An 18,017-nucleotide genomic window follows, 5' to 3' on the forward strand; every position below is an offset into this window, starting at 1 on the left:
TGAGGAACTTTAATCTTTTAAGGTAAATTTTTTCTTGCCGATAATGGCGTGTCTTTTTATGACGAAAGAAACTATTTAAAAGTTAGACCGATTCGAATAGCAAAGAAAGGCAAAGACAAAAATTTTTTAATTAATTTATTGAAATTTGGCTGACCATACAACGCTGTTTCGAGTATTGCCAAGTACTCTTCATCAGTGGTCTTTGGAAATAATCGAAATTTTATTTAATTAGTTTATAGTCCGTATATAATTTGTTTAGACTGCAAGTGCCAGGCTTAGAACTCGTGCCTGTCAAATTAGAAGCGATCATTTAAAGCACGGCAAGTGCTTTGGTTGGTGTCACTAACTAAATAAAAGTAAGTGACAATAAAACCTGGAACTTGAGCATTGAAAGTTTGTGCAGCCTTGGCTTCTTGTGGATAAACACGATTAGTCATCGCTTCTAATTTGACAGGCACGAGTTCTAAGCCTGGCACTTGCAGTCCAAACAAATTATATACGGACTATAAACTAATTAAATAAAAATTCGATTACTTCCAAAGACCACTGATGAAGAGTACTTGGCAATACTCGAAACAGCGTTGTATGGTCAGCCAAATTTCAATAAATTAAATAAAAAATTTTTGTCTTTGCCTTTCTTTGCTATTCGAATCGGTCTAACTTTTAATCTTTTTTTTGTAAATACTTATTCCTACATTTATTTATTGCATCTTATCATAGAATGAGACTATCATATCCCGGTGCCTTTTTGCAATCTAAATTGTTTGTGATTGTTTGAACAAGATCATTGGCCGTGAAATTTGTCAATAGATGGTGCATGTAGATGCTGAGTGGGAAAATAATAATGTCTTGTTGCCGGATTTGGTTGGAACATCTCTTTTAGATAATCAGCAAAAACGTTAGATTTTTGTTAATCGCTTCGCTCCCATTTTCCGAGAGAGTTTCTTATTGGAGAATCGGATTCTATGGGAGATTTTTTCCTTTGCGAGCATACCACAAGGATAAATGTTTTTTGCCATTTCGACATAGGTTTTGAATTTTTTTGCCATTCGCGCCTTAACCCACGTTTTGTGTGAGACTAAGTTTTCTATGTAAGTATTTGTAAGTACTTTATTGGATGTGTAAATGTTATTGTCTTTAGGAGTGAAGTTTTCTGGTGCTAAAATCAGAATTGAGTTTAAAACCGACGTTGCGTCCTCAATATGAGATTTACACTTTATTTTGTAATTTCTGTGTATGTGTACACTAATGTATTTTTTATATTTGAGCCAGTTTATTCTAGGACTTGTAAGACTATAGAAACAGTCTCGTCACTAAGGAGCATCAAGTAAACAAAAATGTTACTGTAGAATGGTCAGAAGACAAATCGCAGCTAGTGTGTGTTGAGATAAAATTTCTGCTTACGCCTTTGGTCACGGCGAAGTCTATTAGGTCTGGTATTTTATTGTTATCGGCAGGCCAATATGTTAGCTGCCCAGGAGAGATTACGTCTAATGCATTTTTCCTATTTAAAATGGAATTGTAAAGCTGTTTACCTTTTGGATTACAGAGCCGTGAACCCCAATACGTGTGCTTGACGTTGTAGTCTCCTGCTGCAAGAAATCTGTCACCTAAAGTTAAGAAGTTATCCGTAAATTGGGACTCAGTAATGTTGAAGTGAGGGGGGCAGTAAACTGCCGATAAAGTTAAATTCCTTTGTGCTTAAGGCATATTGATGTGGTTTGCATATAATTATGGGCATATGTATCTAGAAAATTGTGTTTTAGATGCCTTCGTGTCAAAATACCTGTACCACCATGTGCTTTGCCATCTGGGTGATTGGTTTTATAGAACAAATAATCAGGAATAGAAAAGAAACTTGTTTGTTATATGTGTTTCTGAGCAAAGCATTCCATCCACATTTTCTCGGGTCATGAAGTTTGTGAGTTCAAGTTTATGTCGGCATAAGCCGTTTGCATTCCATGTACACATTTTTAAAGTATTTATTTATCATTTATTATACAAAAACATTTGCATTAATTGGGTTTGCTTTTCAATTATCTCGTTAAGAGTAGCATGATTGACATGAACTGAATTAAACTCTGGGTGAGAGTGGAGATCATCATTTCCAAACTAATACTTTGAACTGGAGGGGCTTGTTGTTTGTCAAATTTAAAAACATTAGCATATGGGGCACTTGGTGTAACAGGCTTGAAAGTTAAAGGTTGGGGTACTTCAACTAATTTGATGGGGTTACTTGTTGTAGGATTACGCAACATTTCTTTCTGCAGTGCTAACCTGTGCTTCAGTTCTTAATAAATAGGACAGCCTCTGTAGTTTGCGGTGTGATTTCCACTGCAGTTGCTACATTTTTTGGAGTTGAAGTCCTTTGGTGCCTTTTTATCGCATTCCGAACTACGGTGAAGCTCGCCACATGCTACGCACACTGTACGAAGAGTGCAATATGACAGTGTGGCCATACTCTTGGCAGTTTATACAATGCACGACAACAAGTCCTTTGCTACTCTTCAGTTGGTATGTGTAGTAATTTTTCTTGCTGTCGTCGAAATGTTTGGTAATGACCCTAAAATTATTATCGGTGTCACTTTGTATCTTAGTTTCGTGTATATTGCACCTGGTTAAAGGAACAATATGAAAAGTATTGCTACAAATCAGATTTGTTAGGAGTGTAACAAGGGTACTTGAACTGCGTTCACGCAGGTAAATTGGTGGGGGCTTAAACTTTTTGGTAGTAGGCTGATTAGCTTCCTCTGTAGATTCAGCTAGCTACGCAAATCTATTGCCAGAAAGTATATTTGTGGGTGCACTATCTTTGTTAATTTTATTTATTTTAGCACTTCTTAAGTTGCCTTTTTTAGGACTAAGTCTTCGTTTAATATTGATATAGCGTTCCATGCCTATTTGGATTTTAGTTTTATTTTTTGGACTCACTAAGTCGGGAAATGCAAGCGATGCTGCTGAAGATACAATGCTTTTATCAGTTTGTGTAGTTTTCTGTGGCAACTTGTTTGATGCGTCTATTACTAGATAAGCATTCCGTTTGTTTGGGATGCTTATTGTATGTCTTTTCTCTGGGGGAGAATTAGGTTTACCCATTTGCATAGGTGGTTATGTATACAAATAGCAGGTTTGCTATAAGATTTAATTTTTTTCTACTATTAATATAAGATGAAACAAAGTTAAATTTAATACAAATACAAATAAAAATTAAATTAACTTGATATAAAAAAAAATAAACAAAAATATAAAGAAAAAATAAAAAAGTAAATATATATATTATATTCTATATTGTAATAAATAAATAAATTATTATAAAGGTGATTAATAAATTAAATAAATAAAATAAAATTACAATGCATCCAACTATGGTAGTTATGATGGCTGAATTGTGTTGTGCAATGTGGTGTTGTGTTATGTTATGTTGTATTGTAGGCTTAGCTTTGTGTTAGGTTTGTGGAACTCGTTTTTATCAGAATAATAGCTGTCTCTATCAGCTCTATTTTTTTTTGTTTTTTTTATGTATGCACAAAAGCGCACTGATATATTTTGTTTTTCAAACTTTTTATTTTTAGCTTTAAAGGAAAGAAAATCTGCAAAAAGAAATAAATAAACAAAAATTCGAAAAAGTGCGTGCTATTTTCAAATTAATATTTTATGCACTTTTCACTTTTGGAATTGTTTTTTAACGATAATTTTATTCTTTTTGTGTTTTTATATTAATTACAAAAGTTGTTTTTACAAAAATACTTAATTTAACTCTTCGTCATACCATTAGATGTTGGAAACTAAGGACATTTTTTGCAGTTTTGCCAAGGGAGTGAGATATATGTCCCCATTGTCTACCAGTACTATCAAGACGTAAGGATTGATTATTTGATCGACTAGAGAGTTGCTTGGTAAACACTTCAGCTATTTCGCGATCACATGCTGGGCTGCGACAAAGTAGTAGTCTGAGTCGATATTTGGACTACAGGACGAACGTACGTCAAGCACACTTGAAGCGTGGCTTGTGTCAATCTCGAAGTGATCAATTTGGTTTCATGTTGATTGATCGTAAGATAGCCATGTTGTCTTATGAATACCGCGGTGCGGAAATCTGGTGCTAAATACTACCATGTTTCGCACCGCAGCAAAATCAAATAGCCCAAGATCATTGTTGGATCTTGATTCACGAAAGCGGGACTGCGGTCATAAATTTCCTCGAAGCTCCCATAGAAGGTATCTTTGGTCAAGTCGTCCTTTTCTTCTTTCGGCGCGTGAGCACCTTTCACTTGGTAAAACTTTCGTTTACCAGTGTGAATCACTTGACTGATTTTGACAGTCTCTAGCTAATCACAAAACGACATCCAAATTCATGCCTATTACATGTCAGCTATAATAGAAATCACAGTTTGCTCATGTTCTGTCGATCGCATTTACTGGATAGCGGTGAGCAGAAAATTTATCTTTAATAATTTCTAATTAAGGTCCAAATTGGTTGTTATTGACGCCAAAGAATTATTTCAGCATATCTAAAAACGGTACCAGTCAAACTAATTTCTTCTTCTGGACACATTTACTTTCGATATGAGTTTAAAAAAACATAATACTGAAGTAACAATGTGATTTAATTGCAAAAATTAAGAATATTTTTCAAATTCAATGATAAGTATTTTAACAATTAATGTAAGTTTTAGAGGCGATTCTTCTTTACAGGAATAATTTTTATTATTACCAACCATTTGCCATTGAACTTGCGAGAAGTATTAGCAACAAAATAAGATTTTTTATTTTTGTAGTATCATCGGCAACGTTGAAGTTAAAGGAAAACCATCTTCAGTCTGTTAATTTAGGAATAATACTAGTTTTTAATGCTTCACTTTTTTTATTAGCAGCGACAATTTAATTTTCTCACTGGCATTTGTTGACCTTCAATAAAATAGGGCATCTTAACTAGCATTGGTAAAATTATGTAATTACAGATGACAAGGAACACCGTTTTCAAAATAAAATCGTAGCACTTAAACCTTCACATTTTGTAATTTTTGTCGCAAACTTTGCCATATATTGTTCATATAATCAAGCAATGTTTAAGGTAATGTATATCATGTGTAAATACTTCACATATTAGGTCTGTTCCACGAGCTACTCATAGTAAAACATGAGTAAAACAGAAGTAAAATTTACACAAAAATACTTGAAAATTTGCTGGTGGAACGCGCTTGTGTATACACAGTGTTTACTCAAAGTTACTATGAGTAGCTCGTGGAACAGACCTATTATTAACTTATCATTAATCGTGGAAGCAGAATGAATCTGCAATGGATGCAATCTCTCACAACAACTCACATTTTGTGGGGTATGTTTTGGCTTCAATAACATCGGAATTAAATTTATGGAATTTTAAGTTAAATCTAAACGTATCATATTTTACTTGCTAAAACGTACTATAAATGATAGTTTGATAGTTTCAAAGTCAACATAATTACGTTATTGTGTTTGAGACCCTGATAGCAAGTTTTGGGTACAACGGGTACGGAACTATCAGGTTCTGCCGTATCTGGCTGGGTAGAAACAATAATACACTTTTCCTTTCTATTTTCGGTGAACGTTCTATATTTCTTCTTTCTAAGCTCTACACGTGTGGAAAGATAGGCACATACAACTTACGAATAAAATATATAAATGACTTCACGAAGAAATCACACTATAGTGAAAATTTGTTGTTTCATGGTAAATTTTCCTAAAGGTTTGTTTTTGAGCCAGCCTTTCTTTTGAATCTAATTTGAACCGATTTAGTCTACTGGATTATCTCCAAATTTTCTTACTTACTTTGAAAACTATGACAGCTAGAAAGCGAAATTGCGGTTTCCCAAAAATTGAGCAAACTTTAAACCCTAATGTTATAACTTCGTTATTTTCTAACCGATTTGCTTGAAATATGAAATGTTAATAAATTAAATATTTATAAAATAATAAATGCCCTTATATTATTACTAATTACATTTGTTGTTTAAATAAATGAGGTATATTGAAAGTCATATTTTGCGTAATTTTTTAGTAATTTTTGAGGACTGAAATACATTTGGTTAGTTAATTTAAGTGTAGAGAGGATCGAATTCTCCGTTGAACTTTCTTAGTTCAACGTTTTGAACAATTTCTCGTAATAATAGAAGAAGGTCAAACTAGAACCAGCCAGAAGCATTTATAAAGGCCAGAGTCTGGCCAATGTTAATACTGGAGGTATCGCTGATTGTTTTAAAAAAAGGGGCCCTAAAAACCTTAACCCACTTCTGACCAAGCCTGGAAATAAACACAACAGGTGTTTTGGTATTCTTTCATCGAGAGTTGGTAGAGATACCACAGGGTCTAGCTCCATGCTGTCCAGTGCCTTGTGAAGACAGACATTAACCTAAATACCTCTGATTCTATTTACCAAAGATAGATTGGCCATGTACCTCGTGACTTAATTGCTGCGGTAGTATGGTCTCACTCACTATTAGCCCGTCTCAAGAAGTGGTCATAAATCAATCTCCAATTATTGCTGGTAGGGACAAAGGTTGAAATAGAAGTATCCGTAAAAGAGGTGCCCAGTCTAATGTTCATTTCATACTATATTAGAATGCCCGGGAACCCGAACTAGAGTTACCTTGGACCTCTCACTTAGTGCGTAATAAATTCTCCACATTCTTGTACTAGTTTGGATGTAATACAGATCACTGATAAAGTTTTAATACCTGTCTGACTGTCACTAAAAATATGAATTTTTTTGCCGTGAAAGTCCATGTTTAAAGTAAGAACACATGCTCTAAGGATGGCAAAGAATTCTGCCTGAAATATAGAACTGAAATCGGGGAAACGCTAATATTTACTGAACCTTAGGTCCTTTGAAAAGACTCCGACTCCAATGCCTTTATCCATCTAAGATCCGTCGATATATATCGCTATATCTCATTCTTATTTCTTAGGAATTCTGGTGACATAAATATTGCCGAAGTGTAATAGATAACAAGTGAAACATGATATTGAGCGCACCGTTGGGGCACGATTTCAATATCCCATTGTACCCACATAAGCAGATCTTTGCAGTCTTGTTAGCTTTTGAACAATGAACTGTTTATTCAGCGAGGGCAACTATACCAGTCCCTCGAATGTTAAAATCTGCCGAACGATGACCAGAGAATTACTTTACGCTGTAATCTCCAGTTCTTACCATACATCCTTTTGCACGCATAGAAGGCCACGCATGTTTTGCGAATTCTTTCGTCGAATGCCCTTCAGTTAAGTTTTGTGTCAACAAAGTAAAGTATCTTAACCTTATGCGAAAGAGTTAGTCTTTGGCTATACCAAATATATATAACCTTCGCAATGGAAAATTTGGAAATTTGTATTTGTTGGTAAACAGTAACAGTTCCGTCTTAAAAAGGTTTATATTTATGTCACATTTTATAACGCATCTACTAAGATTCTGAAGAAAGCCATCCACGATGTTACTCAGAACCGAAGGGGACATACCTTTTACTAAAAGGACAAAGTCGTTGAAGAATGAATTCATAGTTAAAATCCATATTAAAAGAGATGACATTCTTCCCTGTGGTATTCCATTTGGTTATTAGTAGGAAAAATTTTATGAAAAAACGCGAATACCTTTTTTGAGTATCGCAGATTGAAATTAAGAAGACCATAAAAAATGGCTGACTTTTTATGAATTTTCACTTATAACTTTTATTCAAAATCAAATTTTATCTTAATCTATATCCTATATATCTGTCTGAATATCCTAAAATCTTATCCTAAGCTCTAAAAAAAATCAAAAATGAACATTTTTGAATAAGTAGGAAAAAAATTTTAAAGGGTTTAAAGTTCGCGCAATTTTTGCGAAGTCGCAAATTCGCTAAAATTGCATAAAACTACAAATAACTTAAAAACAAATTAGCGGATCACGTTCATTTTTTGTATAAAGTTGTATTTTTATGTACGTATTAAATATATACATATAGTCTAATAATGTCAAAAATGTTTTTTAATGATCATGAACAATTTTTTATGAAAATCAGGAATGTCATAAAAAAATTGTGGCAGGTGTATTATAATGCAAGTATTTAGTGGCCCAAGTTTCAATTTTTTATCTGCCGTAGTTTTTGAGGAACCTAAGAAAATGTGAATATGCACCATATTTGGCAGTAAATTTGGATTGATTCCGGTAGGCCGATTTAGCTCAAATTAGATTCAAAAAAAGGTCTTTTCAAAAACAAAGCTTTTAGAAAATTCCATATCTCTACTTGTTCAGAGAATACAGAATTTTAATCTGCTAATTTCTGTTCTGGTACGGTGTGCGGTGGGTGTCGTATCGTGAGTAGCGGTATATCAGTCTTCTGGGCTCCTTGTTGCCCAGTTTCCATGAATTTTCATTTATGTTGTTGAAAGATTCTTCCATTTTCTTGTCCTTGAATATAACATAGTTGTCTTCAAAGTTTTTTGTCACTCTATATTAATGAACTTCTACAACGGTCATGTTTCTTCATACCATATATTCTTATTCAATCCCTGTCTTTTTTAGTGACACATTGTTTTGAGTTGTTATCGTTTTACCAATAAACTTAAATATTAAGAGTGTAAAAAGTTCTGTGGTCAAGGACTACATACCGTAATTCTTATAAGCCTGATAATAAATTTGTATATTACTACTTACCTACATGTTTATGAATTTGTCGAAATATTGTTAATTGCCTTCGACAACAAATCTAATTAAAATGTGATTAAAAACATTTATTTTTTATAAAAATAAACTAATGTCGGATTATTCCTAACCCATTTAAACTTATACCATATAACTATGATGCAATAAATTTTTTTTAGGCATTGCCACCCCAAAGGGCTCCCAATGGCGAGATCCAATGTCTCTTGCAATTTTAGAATTGCAAGAAAAAGGTATAATACAAATTCTTTATGACAAATGGTGGAAAAACACTGGAGATGTTTGTAATCGTGACGATAAAAACAAGGAATCGAAAGCGAATGCATTAGGTGTAGAAAATATCGGTAATTATATTTAATCAAATATATAAAAAAATTTAATCTTACTTTTGTTTTAAAGGTGGTGTTTTCGTCGTTTTACTTTGTGGTCTGGCTCTATCGGTAGTCGTTGCAATTCTTGAATTTTGCTGGAATTCAAAAAAACATGTACAAAATGAAAACCAATCATTGTGTTCTGAAATGGCGGAGGAACTACGATTTGCAATGCAATGTCATGCTTCTAAGCAGAGGCCGGCTCTTAAACGAAATTGCATGAAATGTACTCCCGCCACAACATATGTTCCAACTGGAGTAGGTATGCCGCATATTGGCGGTGTGCAATACAATTACTTTAATTGATATATTGAAATAAAAAATTTTATGAATACAACTAAACCACTTCTGTATATAAAAATTAAAGAAAGTTTATTATTTAGGTTTAACTTTATATACAATTTATATATGTAATATATCTAAATAACTAAATAACAAAACTCTTGCAGGTCTTTAAAATAGTCCATGAAACAGTAAGATCAAACCTAATGTTCCGATATATAAGATTTTTAATTTAATTGGAAATTTTGGGTTCTTATTCTCTTATTTATATGCTTGGTTCTTGGTCGCAAAATATAACTTAAAATTTCATGAATAATATGCAAATTGAGTGTCAAATCAGCCCTTAATATTGGTCCTTAATATTGTAGCTTCAATATTCCATAAATGTATTGAAAAACTGTTGAAAACTTGATTTTTATTTCTGCTATTTTTACTTATGTACATATTTTATATAAGTTATAGAGATTTGTAACTATGTATGATTCATTCCCTCTTGAAAGAATGAATAGTTTAGAATCCGATAGATGGAGCTGTTAATAAGATAATGTGGCGTTCACTTTGCCATCTACCGGCAAAGTAAAACCAAAAATGATCTTTTTATGTATGAATCAGCAACCAACTTGAAGTACACGCTAAGTAGAAATAAAATAGTCAATCAGCAATCAAAAAGTGTGTTTTTTAATTTGTATAAACTTATGGTAAATAGCCATAAATTGGTGACCCCTACAAAAAACTTCAAGAAAAAAAACGCAAAATGCAGAAAACTGGCGAAACTGAACATGCAGAGACTCCCGCAGAGACAAATAAATTCCAGCCTATGGAAGCGGAAGCGTCGGCAGTGCAAGCGATTGGGCAAATGAAGTTGCCAAACTTTTTAACCAAGGACCCAACTTTATGGTTTGCACAAATTGAAGGCCTACTGCATATGAGCCGAGTCACAGCAGATTTATCAAAGTTTTATACAGTAATTACTACGCTGGATGCAGAAACGCTGCAACAAGTTGCGGATATTGCAAAAAATCCTCCTGAAACAGGCAAATACGACAAATTAAAGAAAGAACTAATTTCTCGTTTTTCAGAGTCGTCAGAAAAGCAGCTCATAAAGCTACTCACCGGTTTGGAACTTTCGAACAAAAAACCAAGCCAACTGGTACGTGAAATGCGCACGTTAGTAGGCGCAAATGTCTCAGAGGAGGCGTTAACAACACTGTGGCTGCAACGTATGCCAAACAATGTAAGATGCATTCTATCAGCATGCAAAACCACAAGTATAGATGAGCTAGCAGAAATAGCTGATAGAATATTAGACAACAGTCCAGTACCGTCTTTCGTAATGACTACAAACGCCAACAAATCGAATGACGTATTAGAATCGCTGGTAACAACCTTAGAAAGTTCGATCCAACAACTAAGACAGCAGCTAGTCAAAATATCAGCGACTTTAGACAGATTGGAAAAACGAGACAGTCGTGGTAGAGACAACAGCCGCAGCAGTTCTTGCAAACGTGAGAAGATCTGTTACTACCACATAAAATTTGGGGTAGCAGCGACCAAATGTAGCCAACCGTGCGAATTTGGCAAATGTAAGAGCAACAATCAACAGCATAAAAAACCAAGAGCTACGTTTACATATGTGGCGACAGTACAACAAAGATGGCAACCCAGAAAATATCCAATTGTCATTCTTGAAGGAAAAAGACACCTGGCAATGCTGAAAAGATAAAAGCACATAAACTGGTCACCTTAACAACAAATAAAAGGATGAGAGGCAATTGATAACAACAGTTAGTTGATGGTTAATTTTCCTAGTGTAAACTTGTATAATTTTGTAGTTTGTAAAAAGTAGTTTTGAATAATAGTGTATGTTAAATAAAATAGTCAAAAGAAACGACTAAAGTGGTGACCCCGACGCGCAAAGTAAAAAAACTTACAGAACTAATTTTTTAAAAGAAAAAAAGGGCAAAGTAACATTAGTTTTAGAAACGCTAAACAACATTCGCTAAAACTATTAACGGGCTTATCCAACACGCACATCGTCATCACAAGTTGCAGAACAAGAGTACTTGGAACAGCTAAGGTGGTGATTCCGTTGGAAAATCGAGCAAAAACACTACAAAGCAGTGCATCTTATGAAAGAGTACACGAGCAAGCTGCGTTCCAGACAGGCACACGACAACATGGCTGTAAATGCAGAACAAACTGTAAATCCACAAGTAGACTCCACTGAGATGAACATGAGACACAATGTGAAAGTCCCGAACTTCAATAAAACCAACCCATCAGTATGGTTCGCGCAACTGGAACGAGTCTTTCGTTTAAATAATATTCGAGAAGACACAGACAAATTCGATTGGGTGGCAGTAAATTTAGATGAAGACATTGTGATGGTTGCTGAAGATCTAATTACAAATCCGCCAACGAACAATAAATATGAAACACTCAAGGCACGTTTGTTGGGGAAATTTGCGGAATCAGCCGAATCCAAGTTGCGGCGCCTACTACAAGGTGGAGATACTACGGGTATGAAGCCGTCGGAAATACTTTCGAACATGAGACGTCTTGCACCGGATCCAAATAGCGAACAAATTATTCGTACGCTTTTTCTCAGCGAAATGCCCAAATCGATTCGTCCGGTATTGGCAATTTGGGAAGAGGATGATCTAAATAAACTTGCCAAGTTAGCTGATAAGATGCTGGAGGCTTCAACAACAAACGCAATGTACATGTGTGAAGTATCGCCACAGGCTAAGCAGGCCACGACAACTGTGTGCAGCACAGCACATAATGATTTGTACACAGCTGTTCAACAACTGACCGGCCAGGCTAAAAAGCTGCAAGTTGAAGTTAGCCAACTCAGGAAACCAATCACGAGTCGCAACGCTTCTCGATCGCGCTCACCCAAAAGTGTAAGCGATGTCAACTGTCAACAGCGAATCATGGCAAATTGTGTTACTATCACACCAAGTTTGGGGACGGTGCCACCAAGTGCAAGCCAAGCTGCTCACGATGGGCACCTTTAAACTAAAAAAGCTGTTGTCATACACACTGGTTGACGGCAGTAGCAAACAACTTGACCACATAACCAGTGATTCACCAGTAGCAGAAAAACAACCACTCATAAATAGTGAACCTCTTTTTGTCGTCGATCGCAAATCATGTTTTCGTTTTTTGGTTGACTCGGGCTCAGTTGTATCAGTAGTGCCACGGCATTTGGTGAAATTCAAAACAACACAAGAAGAGCTCCAACTATACGCAGCGAACCGAACTCTCATTACCACTTTTGGCAACAACACAATGGAATTAGACCTAGGTTTACGGAGATCATTTAGGTGGCAATTTATCATCGCTGATGTCGAAGTTGCTATTATTGGTGCTGATTTCTTAAACCATTTTCATTTGTTAGTTGATCTGAGAAGCAAACAGCTTATAGACATGACGACGAAGCTTAACACACGGGGTGATCTTTCAGCTTCTCCGCCATCAACCATATCCACAATAGATGAGACAGCCAAGTTCAGCAATCTGCTCAAAGAATTCGTTGATATTACACGACCAGTGTTGAAACAGTCACTTCACGACACTCAAAAGCATGGGGTGACTCATCAAATTGAGACAAGAGGCAACATTGTATTTGATCGTCCCAGAAGGTTATCTGGACAGAAACTTGCTGTGGCAAAAGCCGAAATCACTCTATTGCTGGACCAAGGTATTTGCCGTTTGTCAAAAAGTCCATGGGCAAGTCCCCTACACATGGTGGCGAAAAATAATGGTGGCTGGCGTGCTTGTGGCGACTATCGAAAATTGAACGCAATAACGATACCGGACAGGTATCCTATCGCTCATGTGCATGATTTTGCGGAAAAGTTACACAACAAAACGCTGTTTTCAGCACTCGACTTGGTGAAAGCATATTACCAAATCCCAATGGCAGAGGATGACATTCAAAAAACTGCTGTGAGCACACCTCTTGGCCTGATTGAGTTCCAGTAAATGCCGTTCGGATTGAAAAACGCCACGCAGACATTCCAACGTTTCATGGACCAAATTTTTGGAGGCCTTGATTTCGTGTATTGCTATATTGACGACATTCTAATAGCTTCAACGTCCATAGAGGAACATGAACGTCATCTTCGAACAGTGTTTACCATTTTGCGCCAACATATGTAGACTCAGGATAAATGTCAACAAATGTCAATTTGGTAAATCGGAAATTCTTTTTCTGGGCTACACGGTCAGCAAGAATGGCATTAAACCACCACAGGACCGCATTGAAGCAATGGTGAATTACAAACAGCCTGACACAGTCAGTGACCTAGCACGGTTTCTAGGTGTTCTGAATTACTACCGGCGTTGTATACCACACTTATCGCAACATCAAGCACAGCTTAGTGATCTGGTACGAAACATCAAAAAAAATGACAAACGAAAAATCTCTTGAACTCCCGAAAGTCTCGATGCGTTCAATAACTGTAAACACAGCGTTGCGAATGCTGCACTAATTGCACATCCAGCACCTGATGCTGACCAGGGCACTTGGGCACCACTCGGATTTTTTTCGAGAAAACTCTCAGCAACTGAAAAAAATTACTGCGCATATGATAGAGAATATTAGCAATCTACAGCGCCATTCGTTTTTTCAAACACCTCCTAGAGGCACGAGTTTTCGTCATTAAAACGGACCACAAACCGCTGATATATGCTTTCAAACAGAAACCAGAGAAGGCGTCACCACGACAGCTCCGCCATCTCGATTATATTTCCCAATTTTCAACAACCATTGTATACCTATCTGGAAGTGACAATGCTGTGGCAGATGCTCTTTCCCGCATTTCAGCTGTATCGCTGCCAACTGCTGTCAGTTTATCAACCGTTGCAGAAAAACAACAAAACGATCAAGAGTTAAAAACGCTGTTGCACGAGGAAACATCTTTGAAACTGCAAGCAATTGTTTTCAACGACAAAAATTCTTTGTTCTGCGATGTGTCTACAGGAACAATTCGGCCATACGTGCCAGTATCTCTGCGTCATAAAGTTTTCGCATCAATTCACGGCATGTCACACCCCAGTGGAAGATCCACCCTGCATCAGATAAAACAAAAATACGTCTGGCCTTCCATGCGAATTGATATAGTTGCATGGGCGCGAAATTGTTTACCCTGTCAACGAGCAAAAATACACAGACAATAATTTTCGGCCAATTAAAATCGACATGCCAGACAACCGTTTCGACCATGTACATATCGACATCATTGTGATGCCAATGGATAAAGGGTATCGCTATTGTTTAACAATAATTGATCGTTTTTCAAGGTGGCCTGAAGCTATACCTTTAAAAGACATTACGGCAAACACCATAGTATCTGTTTTTTGGTCAAACTGGGTGGCGAGATTTGGATGCCCGCAAACCATAACAACGGACCGGGGCCTACAATTTGAATCAGCTTATTTCAAAGCCATAACCAAAATGATAGGAGCAAAACACGTCCACACCACGTCATACCACCCACAGGCAAACGGTATGATTGAACGCTGGCACCGTTCTTTAAAAGCAGCACTAATGTGTCACGAAGTAGAATCCTGGACAGAATTACTACCAACAGTCCTGCTAGGCCTACGAACGTGTTTCAAGGAAGATCTGCAAACTTCAACTGCTGAGATGCTGTATGGTTCCCCGATTCGACTACCGAACGAGTTTGTTGAGGACGACCAACAATGCACCAGCCCGCAGATTTTCATAGAGCAGTTTCGCAAACACATGCGATTAGTGCGACCGACTCCCGCAACACATCACCGGAACAATGTTTCATTTGTGTTAAAAAACCTTTACAACTGTTCACACGTCCTGCTTAGGACTGATTCTGTTCGTCGCCCGTTGGAGCCACCGTACACTGGACCGTTTAAGGTACTCAGTAGACCAACGGACCGAACTTTCGTAATTGACATCCAGGGAAAAGAGACCACAGTTTCAGCAGAAAGACTCAAACCTGCTTTCATTACTAAAGAAGTAGATGTGAAGGAGGCAACGAAGAACCCACACACGCACGTAAAGAGAAACCAGGTGAAGTTTTCACAATAGACAATACTGGAAGGAGGGTACTGTGGCGACAGTACAACAAAGATGGCAACCCAGAAAATATCCAATTGTCATTCTTGAAGGAAAAAGACACCTGGCAATGCTGAAAAGATAAAAGCACATAAACTGGTCACCTTAACAACAAATAAAAGGATGAGAGGCAATTGATAACAACAGTTAGTTGATGGTTAATTTTCCTAGTGTAAACTTGTATAATTTTGTAGTTTGTAAAAAGTAGTTTTGAATAATAGTGTATGTATGTTAAATAAAATAGTCAAAAGAAACGACTAAACATATTTATGACTGGAAAAATAACATTAATTTTTTAATTGATTCTGGGTCAGCTATTTCACTACTTCCACTACCAGGCATCAATCCAAAAAATAAAATGCAACCAGACGATCTTGTTCTTTATGCAGCGAACAACACTGCAATCAAAACATTTGGCAACAAGCAACTAGCAATAGATTTAAACCTTATAAAAGACTTCAACTGGTATTTCATCATCGCTGATGTTAAAACAGCCATAATTGGGGCAGACTTTCTCACGCACTACGGCTTACAAATCGATTTGAGGGCAACATCGCTCATTGATACGCAAACCACGTTACAGTCAAAGGGTCTACTGAAAAAAGTAGCCCACGAAAATGTTTCGACAATCAATTCATCCATCAAGTTCCATGATGTCATCGCAAAATATGTTGACATTACAAATTTAAACGGTACCAACTACCAACAACAGACAGCGTTCAACACAGAATCATAACAAATTGCCAGCCAATATCAGAACGCCCACGTCCTTTTTCAGGTGAAAAATTAAGAGCAATTAAAGATGAGTTTCGTGTATTACTACATCAAGGCATAGTGAGGCCATCCAGCAGCCCCTGGGCAAGTCCCATACATTTAGTGAAGAAAAAAACGGGTGGATGGAGAGCTTGCGGTGACTACCGAAAATTAAACGCCCACAAGAACGAGTTGAAGTGATTAAAAATTTTACAATGCCAAGTAACATAATGGAACTTCGACGTTTTCTGGGCATTATCAATTTCTACAGAAAGTGTATTCCTAAGGCAGCACAAATGCAAGCGCCACTAAATAGTCTCTTCAAAAATTCAATAAAGAATGATAAACGAAAAATTGTTTGGACCGATCAACTTAAACAAGCTTTCCAACAATGCAAAGATGGTATAATCAACGCGACTAAGCTCATATTTTTAGCACCTGACGCACCCATGTGTGTAACCACAGATGCATTAGATGTAGCAGTGGGCGCTCACCTACAACAACTGAACGGCCTGACATGGCTCCCGATAGCATACTGCTCATGCAAACTGAAACCATCACAAATCAAATATAGCACTTATGATAGAGAGCTACTAGCTGTATATCGAGCAATAAAACACTTCAGGCATTTACTGGAAGATAGAACCACCATAGTAAAAACCGTATTGCATGTCAAAAATCAAAAATTAGTCGGCATAATCAATTTTCTCCTAAAGAATTTCAACACATAAGTCAACGATTTAACCACGTACATGTAGACATTATCATAGTGCCTGAACATAAAGGGTATAGGTATTGCCTCACGATGATCGACAGGTTCACTCGGTGGCCAGAAATCGTGCCCTTAAAGGACATGTCTGCAGAAACTGTAGCAACGCAATTTTATTCAACATGGATTACGAGATTTGGTTATCCTAAAACTATAACGACCGACCAAGGCACGCAATTTGAATCAGCACTTTTTGAGTCCCTTGGCAAACTGATAGGTGCAAAATGCATCCGAACGACACCGTATCACCCAGCATCAAACGGGATGATAGAGAGATGGCACAGATCATTAAAAGCCGCGTTAATGTGCAACAACAAGTTCAACTGGTTTGATACTTTACCTACGGTTCTCCTGGGCTTAAGAACAGCCTGGAAAGAAGACATAAATGCCTCTGCAGCTGAAATGTTGTATGGAACGACATTAAGATTGCCGGGTGAATTTTTCAGAGATGAATCTGACACAGATGATCATCAGTCATTTTTATGCAAGTTTAAAGAGTTTATTCAAAACGTTAAATCAACTCCAGCAGCGCATTACATCAAGAGAAACATATTTGTTCACAAGGATCTTTACACATGCACGCATGTTTTTGTACGCATTGATCACAACAAAAAACCACTCGAACCTCCATACTCAGGTCCCTTCAAAGTCATCAAACGCATTAACGACCATCTTTTTACAATCGAAAAAAATGGAACAAGCGTTAATGTCGCTGCAGAACGATTAAAACCTGCATTCACGGTTGAAGATCCACAGCAAACGAAGCCTCCACTGAAAACATATAGCAATCCAGTTAAAAGGTTAGGCACCAAAAAACAAGTGACGTTTGCAAATACAGCATCAACATTTCCATCGTGACTAGCGCACTGAGGAGGGAGTAACTGTGGCATTCACTTTGCCATCTACCGGCAAAGTAAAACCAAAAATGATCTTTTTATGTATGAATAAGCAACCAACGCTAAGTAGAAATAAAATAGTTAATCAGCAATCAAAAAGTGTGTTTTTTAATTTGTATAAACTTATGGTAAAAAGCCATAATAATATAAATTTATAAGTTTATTT

The 18,017-nt window shown here is 36.6% G+C and overlaps 3 protein-coding genes across 5 annotated transcripts in view; all 3 read left to right on the top strand.

Annotated features, from left to right (window-relative positions):
• LOC119686202 (glutamate receptor ionotropic, kainate 2) overlaps nt 1-9,385 on the top strand; it is a 33,292-nt gene extending 23,907 nt beyond the window's left edge. For all 3 annotated transcript variants that reach the window (XM_038100712.1, XM_038100714.1, XM_038100713.1), the window contains 2 exons: nt 8,839-9,021; nt 9,077-9,385. In XM_038100712.1, coding sequence (XP_037956640.1) covers nt 8,839-9,021; nt 9,077-9,354 — 461 coding nt within the window. In that variant the 3' untranslated portion in view covers nt 9,355-9,385. The remainder of the gene's footprint in view (nt 1-8,838; nt 9,022-9,076) is intronic.
• A 699-nt stretch (nt 9,386-10,084) lies between these two features.
• Nucleotides 10,085-11,053, top strand: LOC119675209. The gene has a single exon (XM_038086398.1). It carries the CDS (start codon nt 10,085-10,087, stop codon nt 11,051-11,053), a length of 969 nt encoding a protein of 322 aa, XP_037942326.1.
• Nucleotides 11,054-11,507: 454 nt separating this feature from the next.
• On the top strand, nt 11,508-12,350 carry LOC119675210. Its single transcript, XM_038086399.1, has one exon. The coding sequence runs from the start codon at nt 11,508-11,510 to the stop codon at nt 12,348-12,350; it is 843 nt and encodes a 280-aa protein (XP_037942327.1).
• The last annotated feature ends 5,667 nt before the right edge of the window (nt 12,351-18,017 follow it).

Source organism: Teleopsis dalmanni, chromosome 2 (genome assembly GCF_002237135.1).
Source record: "Teleopsis dalmanni isolate 2A chromosome 2, ASM223713v2, whole genome shotgun sequence".
NCBI classification, from domain to species: domain Eukaryota; kingdom Metazoa; phylum Arthropoda; class Insecta; order Diptera; family Diopsidae; genus Teleopsis; species Teleopsis dalmanni.

Excerpts from the sequence above, each read along its gene's own strand:
- LOC119675209 (XM_038086398.1), top strand. The coding sequence starts at position 10,085 with ATGCAGAAAACTGGCGAAACTGAACATGCAGAGACTCCCGCAGAGACA.
- LOC119675210 (XM_038086399.1), top strand. The coding sequence starts at position 11,508 with ATGGCTGTAAATGCAGAACAAACTGTAAATCCACAAGTAGACTCCACT.